Source organism: Callospermophilus lateralis, chromosome 2, assembly GCF_048772815.1.
Source record: "Callospermophilus lateralis isolate mCalLat2 chromosome 2, mCalLat2.hap1, whole genome shotgun sequence".
Taxonomy (NCBI): Eukaryota; Metazoa; Chordata; class Mammalia; order Rodentia; family Sciuridae; genus Callospermophilus; species Callospermophilus lateralis.
Window position 1 is genome coordinate 208109106 of NC_135306.1, and position 16873 is coordinate 208125978.

At 65.7% G+C, this 16873-nt stretch overlaps 1 protein-coding gene across 2 annotated transcripts in view; it reads left to right on the forward strand.

Annotated features, from left to right (window-relative positions):
* Window positions 1-16873, forward strand: part of Ano1 (anoctamin 1) — an 80085-nt gene that overhangs the window by 58257 nt on the left and 4955 nt on the right. For both annotated transcript variants that reach the window (XM_077108948.1, XM_077108949.1), the window contains 8 exons: window positions 2300-2501; window positions 2697-2771; window positions 3743-3837; window positions 5335-5435; window positions 5975-6120; window positions 8439-8591; window positions 12970-13022; window positions 14939-15123. In XM_077108948.1, coding sequence (XP_076965063.1) covers window positions 2300-2501; window positions 2697-2771; window positions 3743-3837; window positions 5335-5435; window positions 5975-6120; window positions 8439-8591; window positions 12970-13022; window positions 14939-15123 — 1010 coding nt within the window. The remainder of the gene's footprint in view (window positions 1-2299; window positions 2502-2696; window positions 2772-3742; window positions 3838-5334; window positions 5436-5974; window positions 6121-8438; window positions 8592-12969; window positions 13023-14938; window positions 15124-16873) is intronic.

Genomic DNA, 16873 nt, shown 5'->3' on the forward strand with positions numbered 1-16873 from the left:
AGGCGAGTGGGGAGCGCACCCTCACCAAGGTGGAAAGAGGCCAGGGGCTCCCATGGCCGGGAGGTGCATGAGCCACCTCACGTGGTGATGCTCATCCTCACGTGAGGGTGCCCCTTGTTCAAGGCCCACTGTGCAGACCTGGCCTTCACAGCTGTCCTGCGGGACAGAACCAGGGGTCTTCAGGAAAACCACTAAAGAAGCCGCTAGACAAAGCCGCAGGACACTGCTCAGGGGCCTCCAGCCGGCCTCGGGGGAGTGTCTCGGGGCTCATCCCCCAGGCTCATCCCAGCCCACACGACCCTTCTGCTGAGGACGTGGAGGCCGGAGGTGGGGCCTCAGCCCTGAGAACGGCCAGCACTGGGAGCCAGTGGGCAGCCTGCCTGGGGCCCTGTGAGGTTCAGAGTAGAAAAGACAGGCAGGGGGCCTCTAGACCGAGGGAGGAGCCGCCCGCCGAGCAACGGAAGGCGTCCGGGCCTCCGTTTCCCCTGAGGCTCCCACTCGAGGCTGACCCTGGAGAGATCGGACCCCAGCCCCAGCACGGGCCACCCACTCTGTCCTGGAGGAGGGAGCCGCTCAGCAGGACGGCTGTGGTGTCCCAGGAGGTTCTGTGTGGAGGGGCTCAGCCTGGCCTTGAGGGTGACTGCTGGAACTGGGTCAGCAGAGAATGACGTGGTCCCTGACCTCGAGCATGGCCGGCCGTCACCCCAGGGGGCCAGGGCTCTGGAAAGAGGCGGCTCAGCCACCCCAGGCTCAGCTGCTCCTGGTGGAGGAGGGGCGCGGTTAGCAGAAGGACCAAAGGAGACCCTGGGCTTTGCCACTGCTCCTCGGGGCCAGCAGGGTGCTGACGTCTCCGACTGCTCGCCTGTCCTGTCCCTGTTCCCTTTTGCTTACAACATGGCTGCTCCACCTCCAGCATCACCACCACGCTCCTGGCAGGAAGCAAGGGAAGGGCTGGGGGCAGGACAGAAGGTGGCAGCGGAGACTGTCCCTCTTTGAACGGCTTCCCCAGAGGACCCACCGTGAGCTCTGCCTGTCCTCTCAGTCAGAACCCTTTCTTGTGGCCAGTCTGCAGAGAGGCTGAGCAAGGAGCACATGGCGGTCTCAGGAAGGGCGGGAAGCCGGAGCCAGGGCTGAGGAACGTGGGGCAGGGAACTAGCCAGCTCTCCCGCCCGGCCCCCAGCATCCTGGCTAGCCCTGCCCGAGTGAGTCACCCTCCGGCGTCTTCAAGGACACAGCTTGGTCCCTGCTCTGTCCATTTGGGGACCAATGTGGGTCCTGAAGATGGTGGCAAGGACCCTGAATCCTAGAGGCGTGGCCGTCCTGGGGCTCCCTGCTGAGTCATGCAGGCCCACGGCACCGGGGCTGTCGGCCAGGCCAGGGAGGGGCCCCTGAGGGCTTTTCCAGGGAAGCCTGGTTCCTGATGCCCGGGATCGGAACCCAGGCTCCCAGCAGGGCTGTCCCCTGTCGGCACAGGCTGCAGGGCGGGTGTGGCCACCATTTAGTCACCAGCAGACGTCTGCAGAAGCAAGTCAAGGCCAAAGTTTAAAACGAGAGCTTCCCTAGAAACTTCCGGAAGCCATAGCCTCCCCTATGAGCAGGTGTCCCCGACCCTGAGCGTCCCTGGAGACTGGCCAGTCGGGCCTCCCCAGCGCATCCTGGGAGCCACGCGTGACCACACTGGCACAGGGTCTTCCGCACCCGGGACGTGGTGCAGGGGCCTCATCCGGCAGTTGGACCACACGTGGCCAGCAGGCCTGGCCCTGCAGTGCGGTCCTGGGGCTCTCGGTGTGGGGCGTCCACAGCGCCACGCAGGGCAGGGCCAGCGTGGGCCCCAGGGGAGTGGGTCCTGAGGAAAAGGAACCCAGACAGCCGGTGGTGGGCGGGACAGACAGCCAGGCAGCCGCTCCGCCCGTCTCCCCAGCAGCCAGCAGCCGGCATCTTCTGGAATGTTCTGGCCACAGTGGGCCTGGCGAGCGTCGGCTCACTCCCATGGAGGACCCAGAGGTGGCCATGGCTGCTGGGAAGGTTGGGGGTCCAGCCATGCCCACCACCGCCTCCTGGGTGCAGTGGCGCCCTGGCCGTGCACGTCAGGACCGTCAGTGCCCAGGTCCGGGAGAAGCCCCCAGCAGGGAGCCCACCAGACAGCCCTTGGCGGTGGCCCCCAGCACCATGCTGCACTGGGGACAGTGGGGAGACGAAGGCACAGTGCTGGACTCTCGGGTTGTGGCAGAGTAGCCAGTGGTCAGGACCACGGGAGCCCCTGTGGCCCCAGCCCAGTGCGTCCCCGTCCCCTCTGCAGATCGCGGTGACGTTCGCCATCGTCCTGGGCGTCATCATCTACAGAATCTCCACAGCTGCGGCCCTGGCCATGAACTCCTCCCCCTCCGTGCGCTCCAACATCCGGGTCACCGTCACGGCCACTGCGGTCATCATCAACCTGGTGGTCATCATCCTGCTGGACGAGGTCTATGGCTGCATAGCCAGGTGGCTGACCACCATCGGTGAGGCCCACACCCGGGTTGTGCCTGCAGCGGGGCCGGGGCGAACCCCTGGGCCTCTCCTCCGCCCCATGCTGGCCACGTGTGGTCCAGCTGCCGGATGAGGCCCCATGCCCGGCCACCTGTCTGGAGCAGGGCTGAGTGCTGGCCCGGTGGTGCCTGCGGCCAGGTCAGCGCGGCACTGTCCGTCTCTTCCAGAGGTCCCCAAGACGGAGAAGAGCTTCGAGGAGAGGCTGACCTTCAAGGCTTTCCTGCTCAAGATCAAAGCCACCAGCCAGGTGGAAAGGGACCGTCCCCACTGCTGGACAGACCCACATCACCTGGTCCCCCAGCCCACACAGGGTGGCACCACGAGGGCGCTGGGACAGTCCACTCACCTCTTCCATTCGGAAGGAGCGGAAGATGTACACGTAGTCGCCCGGGCGTCCCACGAACCTGGGACAACAGGGAGCTCTCAGAGAGCGGGGCCCTGCTGGGGAGGGCCCCAGGGTGACCGCGCTGCGCTCCAGCCAGGCCAGAGCCTGCTGCCGGGGTCCCCGCTGCCTGGGTCCCCGCTGCCTGGGGTCCCGCTGCCTTGGGTCTCGCCTGGGTCCCCGCTGCCTGGGGTCCCTCTGCCTGGGTCCCGCTGCCTGGGGTCCCTCTGCCTGGGTCCCCGCTGCCTGGGGTCCCTCTGCCTGGGTCCCCGCTGCCTGGGGTCCCTCTGCCTGGGTCCCCGCTGCCTGGGGTCTCTCTGCCTGGGTCCCCTCTGCCTGGGGTCCTCTCTGCCTGGGTCCCCGCTGCCTGGGGTCCCTCTGCCTGGGGTCCCCCCAGGCAGCGGGGACCCAGGCAGAGGGACCCCAGGCAGCGGGGACCCAGGCAGAGGGACCCCAGGCAGCGGGGACCCAGGCAGAGGGACCCCAGGCAGCGGAGACCCAGGCAGAGAGACCCCAGGCAGAGGGGACCCAGGCAGAGAGACCCCAGGCAGCGGGGACCCAGGCAGAGGGACCCCAGGCAGCGGGGACCCAGGCAGAGGGACCCCAGGCAGCGGGGACCCAGGCAGAGGGACCCCAGGCAGCGGGGACCCAGGCAGAGGGACCCCAGGCAGCGGGGACCCAGGCAGAGGGACCCCAGGCAGAGGGGACCCAGGCAGAGAGACCCCAGGCAGCGGGGACCCCAGGCAGCGGGGACCCAGGCAGCGGGGACCCCGGCAGCAGGCTCTGGCCTGGCTGGGAGCGCAGCGCGGTCACCCCTGGGGCCCTCCCCAGCAGGGCCCCGCTCTCTGAGAGCTCCCTGTTGTCCCAGGTTCGTGGGACGCCCGGGCGACTACGTGTACATCTTCCGCTCCTTCCGAATGGAAGAGGTGAGTGGGACTGTCCCAGCGCCCTCGTGGTGCCACCCCTGTGTGGGCTGGGGGACCAGGTGATGTGGGTCTGTCCAGCAGTGGGGACGGTCCCTTTCCACCTGGCTGGTGGCTTTGATCTTGGGTAGCGTGTCCGTACCGAGTGACCCTAAAAGGAGAAACTCAGTGCTAAAGAGCGCGAACCCTGTCGGGGTGCCCATTGGCCGGAGGCTCTTTGGCTCTTTGGCTCTTTGGTGAAGCTCTGGACATTTCTGTCTCCGGCTAAAATGAGGAGAAACAGGCCTTGGCTCGTGTTCCCACCTCTCTACCCCAGACGCGGTGCCGGCCACCAGCTCTGGCGCCAGCCACCTCTGAGTCATGGCCTATGGACTTGCTCCACTGTGTCCCCAGCCAGCGGCTCCGTCAGGCCAAGCCAGGCTGTCAGGGGTCAGGTCTCAGGGTAACTGGTCCACGTTCCCAGCTACAGAAGAACGCAGCTCGGCGAGAAGACAAGGGAGTGGGGTTTCCCGATAGAGACACTGGGAAGCAGGGTGTGAGTGGGTGGACATCAGGTGCAGGCTGATCTGGCTGTCTGGGTGCAGCCTGGAGGTCCTGCGGCCCAAGTGCAGGCCTGGGCACCCGGGGGCAGCCTAGCAGTCATGGGTATTTGCAAACAACCTGTACAAGCCGTGCACCTTGGGCATGGCGTTTTCTGTGTCCGTGGTACTTTATCAATGGCCACGTGAGAGAAGTGGGGAGACGTGTTCCTACAGGAGAATCAAGTACAGGATGTGCTTCACAGGACTCATGGTTATCCAGGACACGTTTTTTTGCTAATTAGATAAAAAGTTTTGCCCCAGGAGCCTGCAGAGGCATGGTCACTGAGGGGAGTGGCACTGGGCCTCAGCAGGTGACTGGCCGCCTTACCGGGTGGCTTTCCAGCCACACGGGCCCAGCCTGTACTGCTGCATGGCCTGTGGGTGGAGAGCTGGTGTTGGGGACTGGGCAGTGGTCCTGGGAGACGGAGGACCCTGGGTTTCAGCCCTCCAGGCCTTGGCAACGTGAGCCCCTGTCCCAGCCTTCTCCTGGCCCCACGGCCTGCCTAGAGGGCAGGCCCAGCAGAGTGCCCCAGACAGGGCGGCCTGAGACACGGAACTGTGCTGCCCGCTGTTCTGGAGGCCGAAGTCCCCGAGCAAGGCTTGGGCAGGCCGCGCTACCTCTGAAGCGTGGGGAGGACCCTGCCAGGCTCCCTCCAGCATCTGGGCTGCAGGAAGCCTGGGTGGTCTCTACGCCCGGCCCCAGGGTGAGCCTCCCTCCCCTGGTTCTCCTCCCGGGGGACACCGGTCGCGGGATCGGGCCCAGCCCGCTCCAGGACGGCTTTGTCTTCGCCTGACCCTTTTCCACTCGGGGACCTGTTCAGTCTCCCGGCACCGGGAGGCGCACGTGCCCCTCTGGAGGGCTCGGGTCCACCCTGCGGGGCGGCCTGCTGCGTCAGGGCTGACCTGGCCTGTCCTGCAGTGTGCCCCCGGAGGCTGCCTCATGGAGCTGTGCATCCAGCTCAGCATCATCATGCTGGGGAAGCAGCTCATCCAAAACAACCTGTTCGAGATCGGCATCCCGTGAGTCCCCGGGGAGCAGGGTGGCCGCGGCTCGCGTGGTGCCTAGACGGCAGCACTGGGGCCGGGGTGGGGGCACCAGAGCAGGGAGGTGGCCAGGGCCAACAGAAGATGGGGCACAAGTCACTCCCTAGTGGCCAGGGAGAGGGAGGAGCGCAGGTGACCCTGCAGACTGTCCCCAGAACCCCGGTGCTGGCCACCAGGTGTCCCAGGACTTCCCAGAGGCAGCCAGCTCTCTGGAGTAGGGACCTTGGGCTTCTCTCCCCCGCCAGTGTCCACGTGGGCACCGCCAAACTCTGCCACGCTCATGTCCCTGCCACCTGCTGGGCCCCCACCTGGCCTTCGGTGGCCCTTGGATCTCCTGCCCCTCAGCTCCTCATGAGGCCACCAAGCCGTGTGCCCCAGGGGTGGGTGCAGAGCAGGGCCACCAGGGCCACCATCACCGTCTCCCATGAGTGAGGCCCAGGCTTAGGGCAGAGAGCTAGCCAGAGCCCGGGCCAGAGCCCACCCGCTGCCCGCCGCCCAGCGCCCCGTCTCCCCAGGAAGATGAAGAAGTTCATCCGCTACCTGAAGCTGAGGCGGCAGAGCACGGCGGCCCCCGAGGAGCTCGTGAAGAGGCGGCAGCGCTACGAGGTGGACTACAACCTGGAGCCCTTCGCGGGCCTCACCCCCGAGTACATGGAGATGAGTGAGTGGGGGCTGGGGGGTGGCCCCGCTGTCCCCTCCCCTGCACCTAGTCCTCTGGAAGGGGCCCCGCCTTCTGAAAGTCCGGGCCAGGCGGCTGCAGTGCCCAGGCGTGGTCCCGTGGGCACAGCCTCACGCAGAGGCCAGACGGCCCTCCCTTCTCCCCGCCATGCAGACACCTCGGGCTGAGCCCGGTCAGCCCCAGTCATGTCCCTGGCAGAATGAGAGAGGTGGCGATTCACTCTCTGGGGGTCAAAGGAGAGATGGGAAGAGCCAGATGTGGCCCGCGTGGCCCTGGAGCCTCCTGGCCCCACGTCCTCCCTCTCCCTCTGCCTCCCTTCACTCTGGCCACACTGGCTTCCTTGTCCCCCAAACATCTAGCCCAAGCCTGCCACGGGGCCTTTGCACCAGCTGTACCCTGGCTGGAGTGCCTCAGCCTGATGTCCTGGCCCTTCCTCGGGGACTGTGCCCAGAACGTCCCCCAAAGGGATATTTCCTGACCAGGGTTAAAGGGGGCAGCACCCACCCACCAGCACAGGCAGGACCCCCCCCACACTGTTGCAGATCCCCAGCAGATGACTGAATCCCTCCTCCCTCCTGCTTTGTCTGCCTCCCGTGGGACGAAAGCCCCCTGAGGGCAGGACCTTCTCTTTACTGCTCATCACTCCTAGCCCAGCCCTGGAACAGGCTCCAGTATACAGCAGGGGCTCAATGTATGGTTTCTGAATGAACCGATGAGTGCAGGCAGTCAGAAGACCCACACAGGGAGTCCCGGAGGGCAGCGTCTGAGGCCGTAGGTGGCCGGTTCCCAGGCCGTGGGTGCAGGCCATGGGGCTGCCCGGGACCCCGCAGTGTGCAGTGCCCAGGGAGCGTGGCAGGGTGGGGACGAGCCCCGGGTGCACAGGGACTGTCCCACGGCCTCAGCTGGGAGGCTGCAGGGAACCTGGGCTGTTCCTCCACCCAAGTGCCTCCTCGTGCCCCTCCTGCTGGCCACGAGGCCCCCGAGGCCGCCAGCTGCCCCGCGGCTGCACAGAAGGTGCCTTGCCCCGACTCCGGAGGAGGGTCTGGGGGCCGCTGCGAGGCCCTCTCCCTTCTGCTGGAGGGAGATAAGCCGCCGGGCTGCCCCTTCCCCAGCGGCTGGGCCCGCGTGGGCCTCTGTGGGCCTTGGCCAGCAGGTCTGGGCGCCAGGGTCACACCAGAGGACGAGAAGCGCAGCCTGGGACAGGCCGAGATCCGGGGCACGTTGCCCGGGTTGCCTTTCCCTGGTGGCTGGAGGCCTGGGCACCCAGGGTGGCCGCCCACACCCACACCAGACCACCTCAGGCCACTGCTGTGCCCCGTCCTTCTCCGCATCCCATCAGCCACCACCGGTCCTCGGGGGGAGACTAGGCTGGGCCCCGGGCAGGCAGAGGCCTCACCGCCCCTTCACCCTTCCTCTTCCCATTAATACCGAGCAGGCCGTGTTGTCAGGAGTGACCACAGCCCCCGGCCCACGTGCATGGCCCACGTGCATGGCCCGGGCTACGCAGCTTCTCTGGTGCCCATCACCTCCTGGGCAGGGGCGTCCCACACAGCCCACCCCTCAGTGTGACCTGAGGTCACCAGGACTGCCCAGGGACGGGGCTCCCAGGTATCCCCTGCCCCGCCCACCCAGTGCTGACAATGCCCGCACTCGGCTGGCCGGGCACACGGTGACACCTGCGGGCTTCCTTGTTTACCGCCTGGCACAGAGAGCCTTCGGCCAGGTCCTGCCGGGCAGTGCCTGAGCTTCTCCCTACTGGGTCCCCTGCAGCAGCCCTCCCCGGCCTTCCCCGGGAGCTCAGCCCCGTCGGCTCCTACATCAAGGCCACGGGAGCCCCAGAGCCAGCGCCCAGCCGGGCCACCAGCACCGAGGCCGGGAGGTGGAGGCTGAGGCTGAGGCTGGCAGGGAGAAGGGGGCCGCCCTGCGCCTGAGGCCCGGGGAGGGGTCGCTTGGGCTCTGAGGACAGCAGTGGGGGCAGCCTCCCGACGCAGGGAGCCACTGCTGGCGTCCTCCCCAGCTCGGGCACAGTGAGCGCAGGCTGGACCTGCGGGGCTTTGTCCCGTGAGTGACCAGTGCCCACCTCCTGAGCTAGCCCTGGGCCGCACTGCCATCATCCAAGTGTCCAGCATGGAGGTCAGAGCAGCACGTGGACCTCAGTCCCCTCTGGTCTGGAGGTCCCTGGGGTCATGTGATTCTGTCACAAGACCCCGTCCAGGCAGCTGCAGTGGCCGGGGCAGGAGGTTCCTGGGAGTAATGGGCTGGCACTGCTCCGCGTGCTGATGGCCCTGGCCCTCTCCCAGTCATCCAGTTCGGCTTTGTCACCCTGTTTGTGGCATCCTTCCCGCTGGCCCCGCTGTTTGCCCTGCTGAACAACATCATTGAGATCCGGCTGGACGCCAAGAAGTTCATCACCGAGCTCCGGAGACCAGTGGCCGTCAGAGCCAAGGACATAGGTGAGCGGCTGCGGGACAGGCGGGGGTCCTGGGGAGGGCGGTGGCCGTCAGAGCCAAGGACATAGGTGAGCAGCCGCGGGGGGGGGGGGGTCCTGGGGAGGGCGGTGGCCCGGGAGCTGGAGGCTCCTCACGGCTCCATCCTCCACCCTCACCTAAGATGCTTGGCCTCCGGGGCACTGGGGAAGCGTGGGCGCGTCCAACCCACTGTCACTCACCCGGGAACCATGCCCGTCCCTGCGTGACCCTCCACACAGGTCAAGGTCAAGGTCAAGGTCGCGGCTGGGGAGGCACGTGTAAGGTCCGCACAAAGAATGGCCACGGGGGCCGGGTCAGGGGTGGTGAGTGCCTGTCCCCAGAGCACTCGAGGAGAGACGGGAGGTCAGAGGAGGCAGGGACCGGCCAGGGGAGACAGTCCGCGGGCTGCAGACCCCGGGCCCCCAGCCGCACCGCCACTCACCAGCACCTGACCCTACAGTGAGACGGATCCTCCCCTGAGCACACAGGTGCCCAAATCGTCTCACCTTTGACAAAGCCACGGAGAAGAGAGTCGCTGAGTCTTGAGACAAGCAGGATTGAGCTCCTCGGGGGATGTTATTTCTGATGTTGCCAAAATAAAGTTGGCACAGCGGTGACAGCCTGGGGGTGGGCGCTTGTCGCCAACAAGCCCTTGCAGAACCGCGGAGGGGCCCCTCCAGCCCTGGACGTCAGGCTCATTCTCCGTGGAGGACCCTCAGGTCGCGCTCTGCTCGAGGTTCTGTCCTGCAGTGGGTGGACAGCCCCTTGGTCCACACTTTGGCCTCTGGTGACATGGCCACCCCCTGGTGTGGCCAACCCCCACCAGTGGTGACCTGATCTGTGGGTCCCCCGCCTCCTGACTCCAGGATAACGTGGTCACTGCATCTCAGAAGGAACCGGCAACATGTTCAGTTCCAACACCATCAGCTCGGCCATTGCTCCCGGGTCACCTGCAGCCCCCGTTAGTGCTGTAGGGTCTGTGCTGAGACTTGGTCCCGTGTGGGGCGGGAGATCAGCCAGGGGCACCCCATGGAGCCCGGACACTGCGGCTTCCTCGTGCCACCTCGTCCAGACGGCGGGGACTCAGCAGACAGCCCCTCCTGCTGACCGCCCGAGACTGTGTCTACCTCGAGCCCCAGCGTCCCTGATTCTGTTCCCTGTCAAAGGCCAGAAAGCGAGCGTCCTAAAGTTTGTGGTCCAAAAAGGCGATGGACGCCTCAAGTCTTGGAGCAACTGTTCCCCACGACGTCCCTTCCCAGGGCCCATGGGAAACAGGCTGGACTTGGCCACAGGTGGCGCCGTCAGGAGCGCGGTAGGCTTGTCCCCGGGCTCCTCAGCACCCCACCCTGAAGACCAAGAGCACAGTGTCCAAGTTGAACTGTGGGGTCCTCCCGGGAACCTCGGGAGGAAGCCCGAGCAAATCCTGCCTGTCCCCACCCGGGGACACGAGACCCAGGGGATGACAGAGCTTCGCCAGAGAACTGGAGCCACAGCTGGCCTTATGACCGACCGTCACACCAGAGGCCCACAGAGGAGCCCTGGGTGCACCCTGGCTGTCCTGGGGACTCTGCAGCTCTGTCCCCAGCGAGGAATGCCCTTCTCGGCCACACTCCTCCCCGTGGCCCCCTCCCGCTGTCCAGGGCCCTGGCTGACCCTCCGTGGGCGTGTTTGCTTTGGCACCCTTGGCTTCCAGAGGCTCAGGCTGTCCCCAGACGGTGGCACTTGAACACGTGGAAACCCAGAAGGGTGAAAGAGCACATGGAGACGCCGGCTGCCTGCTGTCTGCAGCCCGCGGGGTGGGGGCATTGGCACCCTGGGGCTGTCGGCTCCTGGTCCCGCAGCTCTCACGGTCCCAGGGGCTCACAGGTGTGCTCTGGCCCTTCACGGGCTCCGCTGGGCTCCGTCGCTGCCACCTGCTGCTCAACAGGCTCTTGTTTTCCTCCTGTGATCCGATCAGGGCCAGCATCCCTGGGGACAGAGGGCCCCGTGGCCCCTGTGACCCGTCCCCCATGCGCCCTGGCTGCCTGGAGGATCCCAGAGTGGCTTCGTCACCGGCCTCTGCCATGGCGAGGGCGCAGTGGGTCCTGCAGGGAGCCCACCTGCGTGGGAACTGGCCGCAGCTCGGCGCTGAGCCCTGGCTCCCCGCTGTCCTCAGGTCAGGGCCGCTGGTGAGAACCCGCTGGCCTTCAGCGCCTGGCACAGGGACAGGGCAGGAGCGGTTCCCAGGCACTTCCATGTCAGGTTCTTGGGGTAACACGAGGCAGTTCCCCTCGAGGGTCTCCATGAAAGGAGCCCGAGAGGTCTCCAAAAGAAGGCCCCTTCACCTCCGAGTCAGAGTCACCTGCAGCCGGTGTCAGGATGACAGGGGGTCACAGTGCAGCTCCTCCCCCAGGAGAGGCTGGGGCGGGGTCCACACGGGGCAACCCCTGGCCAGGGCTGCGGACCTGCAGGGCCTGCCTCCAGGAGGCCGGGGGGCTCCTTGCTGGCCCGTCCCACCCCGGCCCTCCTGCCCACCGTTTCCTGTTGTCATCTATCTGGGCCTGTTGGGTCATCACCTGGGCTGACCCTCACTTGCCCAAGGACACCCTGAGCTCAGGCGCCACCTCCGGGAGAGCCGAGCCCAGAGGTATCACCCAGCACCCACCTGAGGTCTCGGCAAGGCCCCGGACTCAGAGCCCAGAGGCCCGTGTTCTTCCTGGACCCAGAGCAACAGGCCCGAGTGTTTTGTCCCCAGCCTGAGGGGATCTGGTTTGGAGTGAATGCTCTGCTCTTAAGGGCTGAAGGGATGCGGCGGGTTCCCCAGATGCAGAGAACAGAGCTGCGGCGCTCATCCTGGCCTGCAGGGGCCGCCACCCTGGGCCATGCGCTGTGGTCATGGAGACCCGTGGTCATGGAGACGGTGGTGCCCGCCACCTGGACCAGGGCTGAGGATCTATCAGAAGCAGCAAGTCTGCATTTTTAAGTCATGGGCGAGGCTAACGGAGTGGGCATGCAGCTGGACAGTCCCACCAGCCCCTGCTTGGTGGCCCGCTCTGCGCTCTCTGTTGGAAAGGGCTCTCTACGCTCAGGCCACTCAGCAAACGCCGACCTGATGGCGCCGACCTGTGGACTGGACGCGGGGTGAAGTCCAGGAGACGCGGGGTGCCCTGTCCACAGCCTACCTGGGCCCTTCAGCAGGCGGGTCCTGCTGTGTTCCCGCCGGTGACCAAGCGTGGCAACATCACGAGGAGGGCCCTGCCCCCCATGCCGTCCAGCTCACTCCCCCGTGGCCTCCTGCAGGATGGGTAACCTAGTGCCACCCCACAGGGCCCATGGCTGCCCCACCTGTGCCATCAGGAAGCTAAATCGAGGGCCGCCCGCCGTGGGAAGCAGACGGAGCCTTGGAAGGCGTCGCGTCTCCAGTGGGCTGTGGCCCGGCCTGAGGACTGGAGGTGGCGGCAGGGAGTGGGACACTCTGCCCAGATTGCTGACCACGTGTGGGCCTGGAGCGCCTCTGCCCATCACAGAGAGGACCGGGATTGCCCAGCCACTGGCCAGGCTGGGAGGGAGCCATCTCGGCCCCTCACACAGTGACCTGAGCCCGTGGGACACTGAGAACCGTGGCACTGAGCTGTCTCTGCAGACCCCCAGTGTGCACCCCAAAAACAGGAGATGGGGCTGCCGAGCACGCGGCCCCCTGCAGCCTACGCCTGTCAAAGCCGCCTGCCACGTTCCTGTCACTGGACAGTAACAGCCAGCATGGCCCACCCAGCCTGTCCGAGAAGGGCTGCTCAGGGGTGTCCAGCGCTGGCCCAGGCCGCGGACCTGGCCTGCTGGGGTGGAGTCGGCAGGGCACCCTGGGTGGAGGCGCAGTACCGGGCCCTGAGCAGGGGCCCTTCCTGGCTCACGGGCCTCATCTCCATGGAAGGCAGAGAGCAGGGTGTCCCCGGCCATGTTCTGTGGTCCTATTGTCCATCTGTGACTCGGGGTGACAGAAGCAAGATGGTTTCCAGACGGGGACAGCTCATGCTGGGTCATTGGCTATGATCCTCACCCCAAAGCCACCTCGGGCCTGTCGCTGACACCTGCACTGCCCAGAGCCACAGATCCCGGCCCTGTTGGGTCCTTGTCTGGGGTTGCCTGGGTGTGGCCGGAGCCCCGAGGGGCCACTGTGATAAGCATGTCTCTCAGAGGCCTCAGTTGCTCAGGGACAGTGGACGGCACAGGCACAGCGTGACCCGGCCTTCACTGGGCTCCCTGGCCTCCCAGGCAGTGCCCGTTGCCACACGCGTCCCTCTGGGTGCCTTGGGGAGCCGGCACCTGCGGGGCCGCCGGGGCGCTGCCTGCGGGGAGGGGTCTTGAGAGCTGGCTTCCTCTTCCCCAGGCATCTGGTACAACATCCTCAGAGGCGTTGGGAAGCTGGCCGTCATTATTAACGTAAGTGACACTGGGGACCTTGCAAACCCAAGTCCTGCCCAGCCGCGGCAGGCAGTGCCCCCAGAGGCAGAGCTGAGCCCCCACCTCCGGCTGCAGCCCTCGGCTCCTGGGGCAGGGTAGCCTCTCTGGAGAGGTCCCTTGATCTGGGGCTGGGGACTCTGGGGAGAAATGGCCATCCCCAGCCTTTCCCCGGCCCACCCTGCCCACCCTGCGCCCCGCACACGCGCACCCCAGGGTCCTGAGAACAAAGGAACAAGAGGCAGCAGGGAGGGTCAGTGACAGAGAGCCAGCAACCTCGCTGCTGCTTTGGGGGGCTAATTACACACACACACACACACACACACACACACATTCACACACACTCACACGCACTGACACACGCATGCACGCACACAGTCACACATGCGCACACGCAGTCGCACACACACACATGCACACACACAGTCATGCAGATGCGCACACACACATATGCACGCACACGCACAGTCATGCAGATGCGCACACACACATATGCACGCACACGCATGCATGCTGTCCACAGCCTACCTGGGCCCCATACCAGGGCACACACCTGTGCAATCACATAGACACGCGCACACACACGCTCATGCCTGCTCTTTAAAGAGGCTGGGGCGGCTGAGACTGGTGAGGGGAGAAGCCCCTCGGCCCTCCCCAGCTGTGGACGATGGTGCCCCTGGGCCTCCTCCTGGCATGGTGGACGCTCCCTTCCCAGCACACAGTGTGCCCTCCTGGCTTCTCCCGCAGAGTCGGCCTGTGGGTTCTGAGTGGCACCACCTGGGTCCCCGCAGTCCTCCCCTTGGCCTGCCTGCGGATTCCCCTGCCCCAGGTCTAGCTCTGTCCCGCTGGCCAGCACCTGTCCGAAAACCTGAGACTGAATCCCGGGCACATAACCCAGGCAGCCGCTGAGTGTCCACAGCAGAGGAGCCCAGGGCCCTCGTCCTGCACCCTGCAGCCAGTCTGCCCAGCAGCTGACACCTTGTGAGGGGCAGGGTGCTCCAGGAGCAGGGCCTAGGCCTCCATCCCCACCGTGCGGAGGCGCTCTAGCCTCAGAGCCCGGCCTCCCTCCTGCCAGCCCGCTGCTCCCCAGATGGCGGCTTCGAAGCCTTTGTTGAGGGGAGGTGAGCACAGGGCACACCTGTGGCTGTCTGTCCCACCTTGGTGAGCGCAGGGCACACCTGTGGCTGTCTGTCCCACCTTGGTGAGCGCAGGGCACACCTGTGGCTGTCTGTCCCACCTTGGTGAGCGCAGGGCACACCTGTGGCTGTCTGTCCCACCTTGGTGAGCGCAGGGCACACCTGTGGCTGTCTGTCCCACCTTGTGAGTGAGTGCAGGGCCCGAGCTTAGGGCTCACCTTGATGGGGCTGGGACCCTGAGGTGCAACCTGTGTGCTGGAGGGGGTGCTGTGAGCAGGTGAGGACACTGGACAAGTGTTAGCGTCTACCACTCAGTGGGCTACTAGAACGTTTCAGACCTCTGTTCTCTTTCCCATGCCAACCCACCAGTGCCCACACAGCCCCTGGAGGTGGGGACTGTTAGGGCCCATCTTATAGGAAATACAGCCAGGGCACAGAGAGGGCAAGTGACTTCCCCAGAGCTACACAGCCTGTCAGAGGCTGCTGGGCTTCGGGTCCTGCTCTTGGATTACCACAAGAGCAGGCCGTGATGGACTGAGCTGGGCAGAGTGGCACCCAGGAGGCGGGGGGCTGTGCTCAGGGGGTGTCCTGTTTAATAAGAACAAAAGAGAGGCACAGAGAGGTTGGGGGATTTGCCACACAGTGGAAGGCAGGCAGCGTGCCCTTCCCGGTGCCCTCCTGCTGTGCCCAGGAGGCTGGCAGGGAGCCGACAGGGCACGCCGACCCTCCTGGGGTCCTGCTCACCCGCTGTTCCCGGGCCAGGCCTTCGTGATCTCCTTCACGTCCGACTTCATCCCGCGCCTGGTGTACCTCTACATGTACAGCCGGAACGGGACCATGCACGGCTTCGTCAACCACACGCTCTCCTTCTTCAACGTCAGCGACTTCCAGAACGGCACAGCCCCCAACGACCCCCTGGACCTGGGCTACGAGGTGCAGATATGCAGGTACCACTCCCGGCGGCTCTCTTTGAAGAGCCAGTTTAGTGGGTTTCTGGGAAACCCAGGTTTGAGCCAGGATTCTTTCAGAAGCAAGTCACAGAACCACTCAAACTTGTTAAAAAAGGGGGCAATACACTAGTTAGCTATAATTAAGAGGTCCATGACAGTTTCAGGTGTGGCTGGATCCAGGAGCTACAGTCGTCAGGCCCCACGCCACACTGGCACAGCCTCCTTAATTTGCTTCCTCTGTGTCAGCATCAGTTTCTGGCAGGCAGACACCATCCGCCAGCAGCTTCTGTCTTACATCTGTCTGCTCGCAGTCCCCACCGGGAGACCTTTTCTGTTCCAGTAGAAAGCCCTGATGTGAGTCTTGCAGCCTGTCTTGGGCCACATGCCTATCCTTGAACAATTGCCACGGCCAGGGCTCCAGGACTCTCGCTGGCCAGGCCTGGGGAGGGGTCGCAGTCAGGAAATGGGGATCCTAAGGGAACCTGGGGCGTTGTGGCTTGAACAAGGCCCCTGAGGAGGTGCAGGCAAAGCAGGGGCGTCTGGACACCAGGCTGCCGCCCTTGGCCTCAGGTCAGGTGCTCAGGGCTCGCAGGGATGACTGAGGCGGAGCCCAGGGCCCTGCACCAGTGCTGGGGACCTCGGTGCCCGGGGAGGCAGGGCGTGCAGAGGAGGGCTCGCCCGGGGAGGGACAGAGGGTCCCGGGGGTAGCTCGGCCCCTCTCCCGCTCCTCCCCTGGGCCTCCACCCCCACCCCACCCCGCGGAGCTGGCTCTCCTGCCCCTGGCCGTTGAGCACATGGAAGGGGCTGGGAAGGACCGCTGGGGCCCGTGGTGCTGGCAGTCACAGAAGCAGCTTGGCGCATCAGCAGAATGAAATGGACATGCTTATCCCCCGTGCGCCTGTCCAGGCAGGGCCAGCGCACTCGGGACCCCGCCAGCCGCGTCTGCCAACCATTTCCAGTTTCAAACACCCGCCCGCGCAGCTGCTTCTGGTGCACAGGGGCGGGTAATGCCCCACCGGCCCCTCAGCCACGCGGTGCCTGTGGACAGCCTTTCCCCAGGATCCTGGGCGGGCTGGGAGCAGGTGCCCAGCATCACGAGGGTCGGAGCCCATGCCGCGGGGCAGGGGAAAGACCAGATCCCGGGCTCAGCTTCCACAAAAATGTCACGCAGTCAGAAAGCTGAGAAATTTCCAGGGGAGCCGTCTTTAGGCAGGCCTGTCTGTAGGCGTCCATGGGACCTTAGTCACAAGAAAGTCCCCGGGTGACTGGCGCCAGCCCGCCACCTGCTGGCCTCCTCCGGAACTGCACCGGGGAGCTGGCAGCCAAGGAGGGCTCTGGGCACCCTGGCACCTGTGTGCAGGAGCTGACTGCAAAGGCTGGCCTCCTGGAGACTGCCAGGGCCACCCTGTCACACGGCACAGCACCTCTTGTGTCCCCGTTGAGATCCCGTGCAAGCCGACGCTCAACTCAAGTAGAATGGAGGATAACGGCGAAGAAGCAAGATGCTCAGAGACACGGTCTCTTTGTCATCGCTGAGGACTTATGTGGACATTATTGGGCGAGAGGAGAAACTCAGTGGGCTGGAAAGGCCTGGGTGGCCGGGCCCCAGGCCCTGGACAGGGGAGCCGCACCCTGTGCCCTCACATGAGGGTGCCCAGCCACGCGGGGAGCAGGCTAGGGCCTGGCTGTTAGGACCCACTGAGACAGACCGTGGGCGCGGCTGCCCCTCTGCCGCTGCCCGACGCAG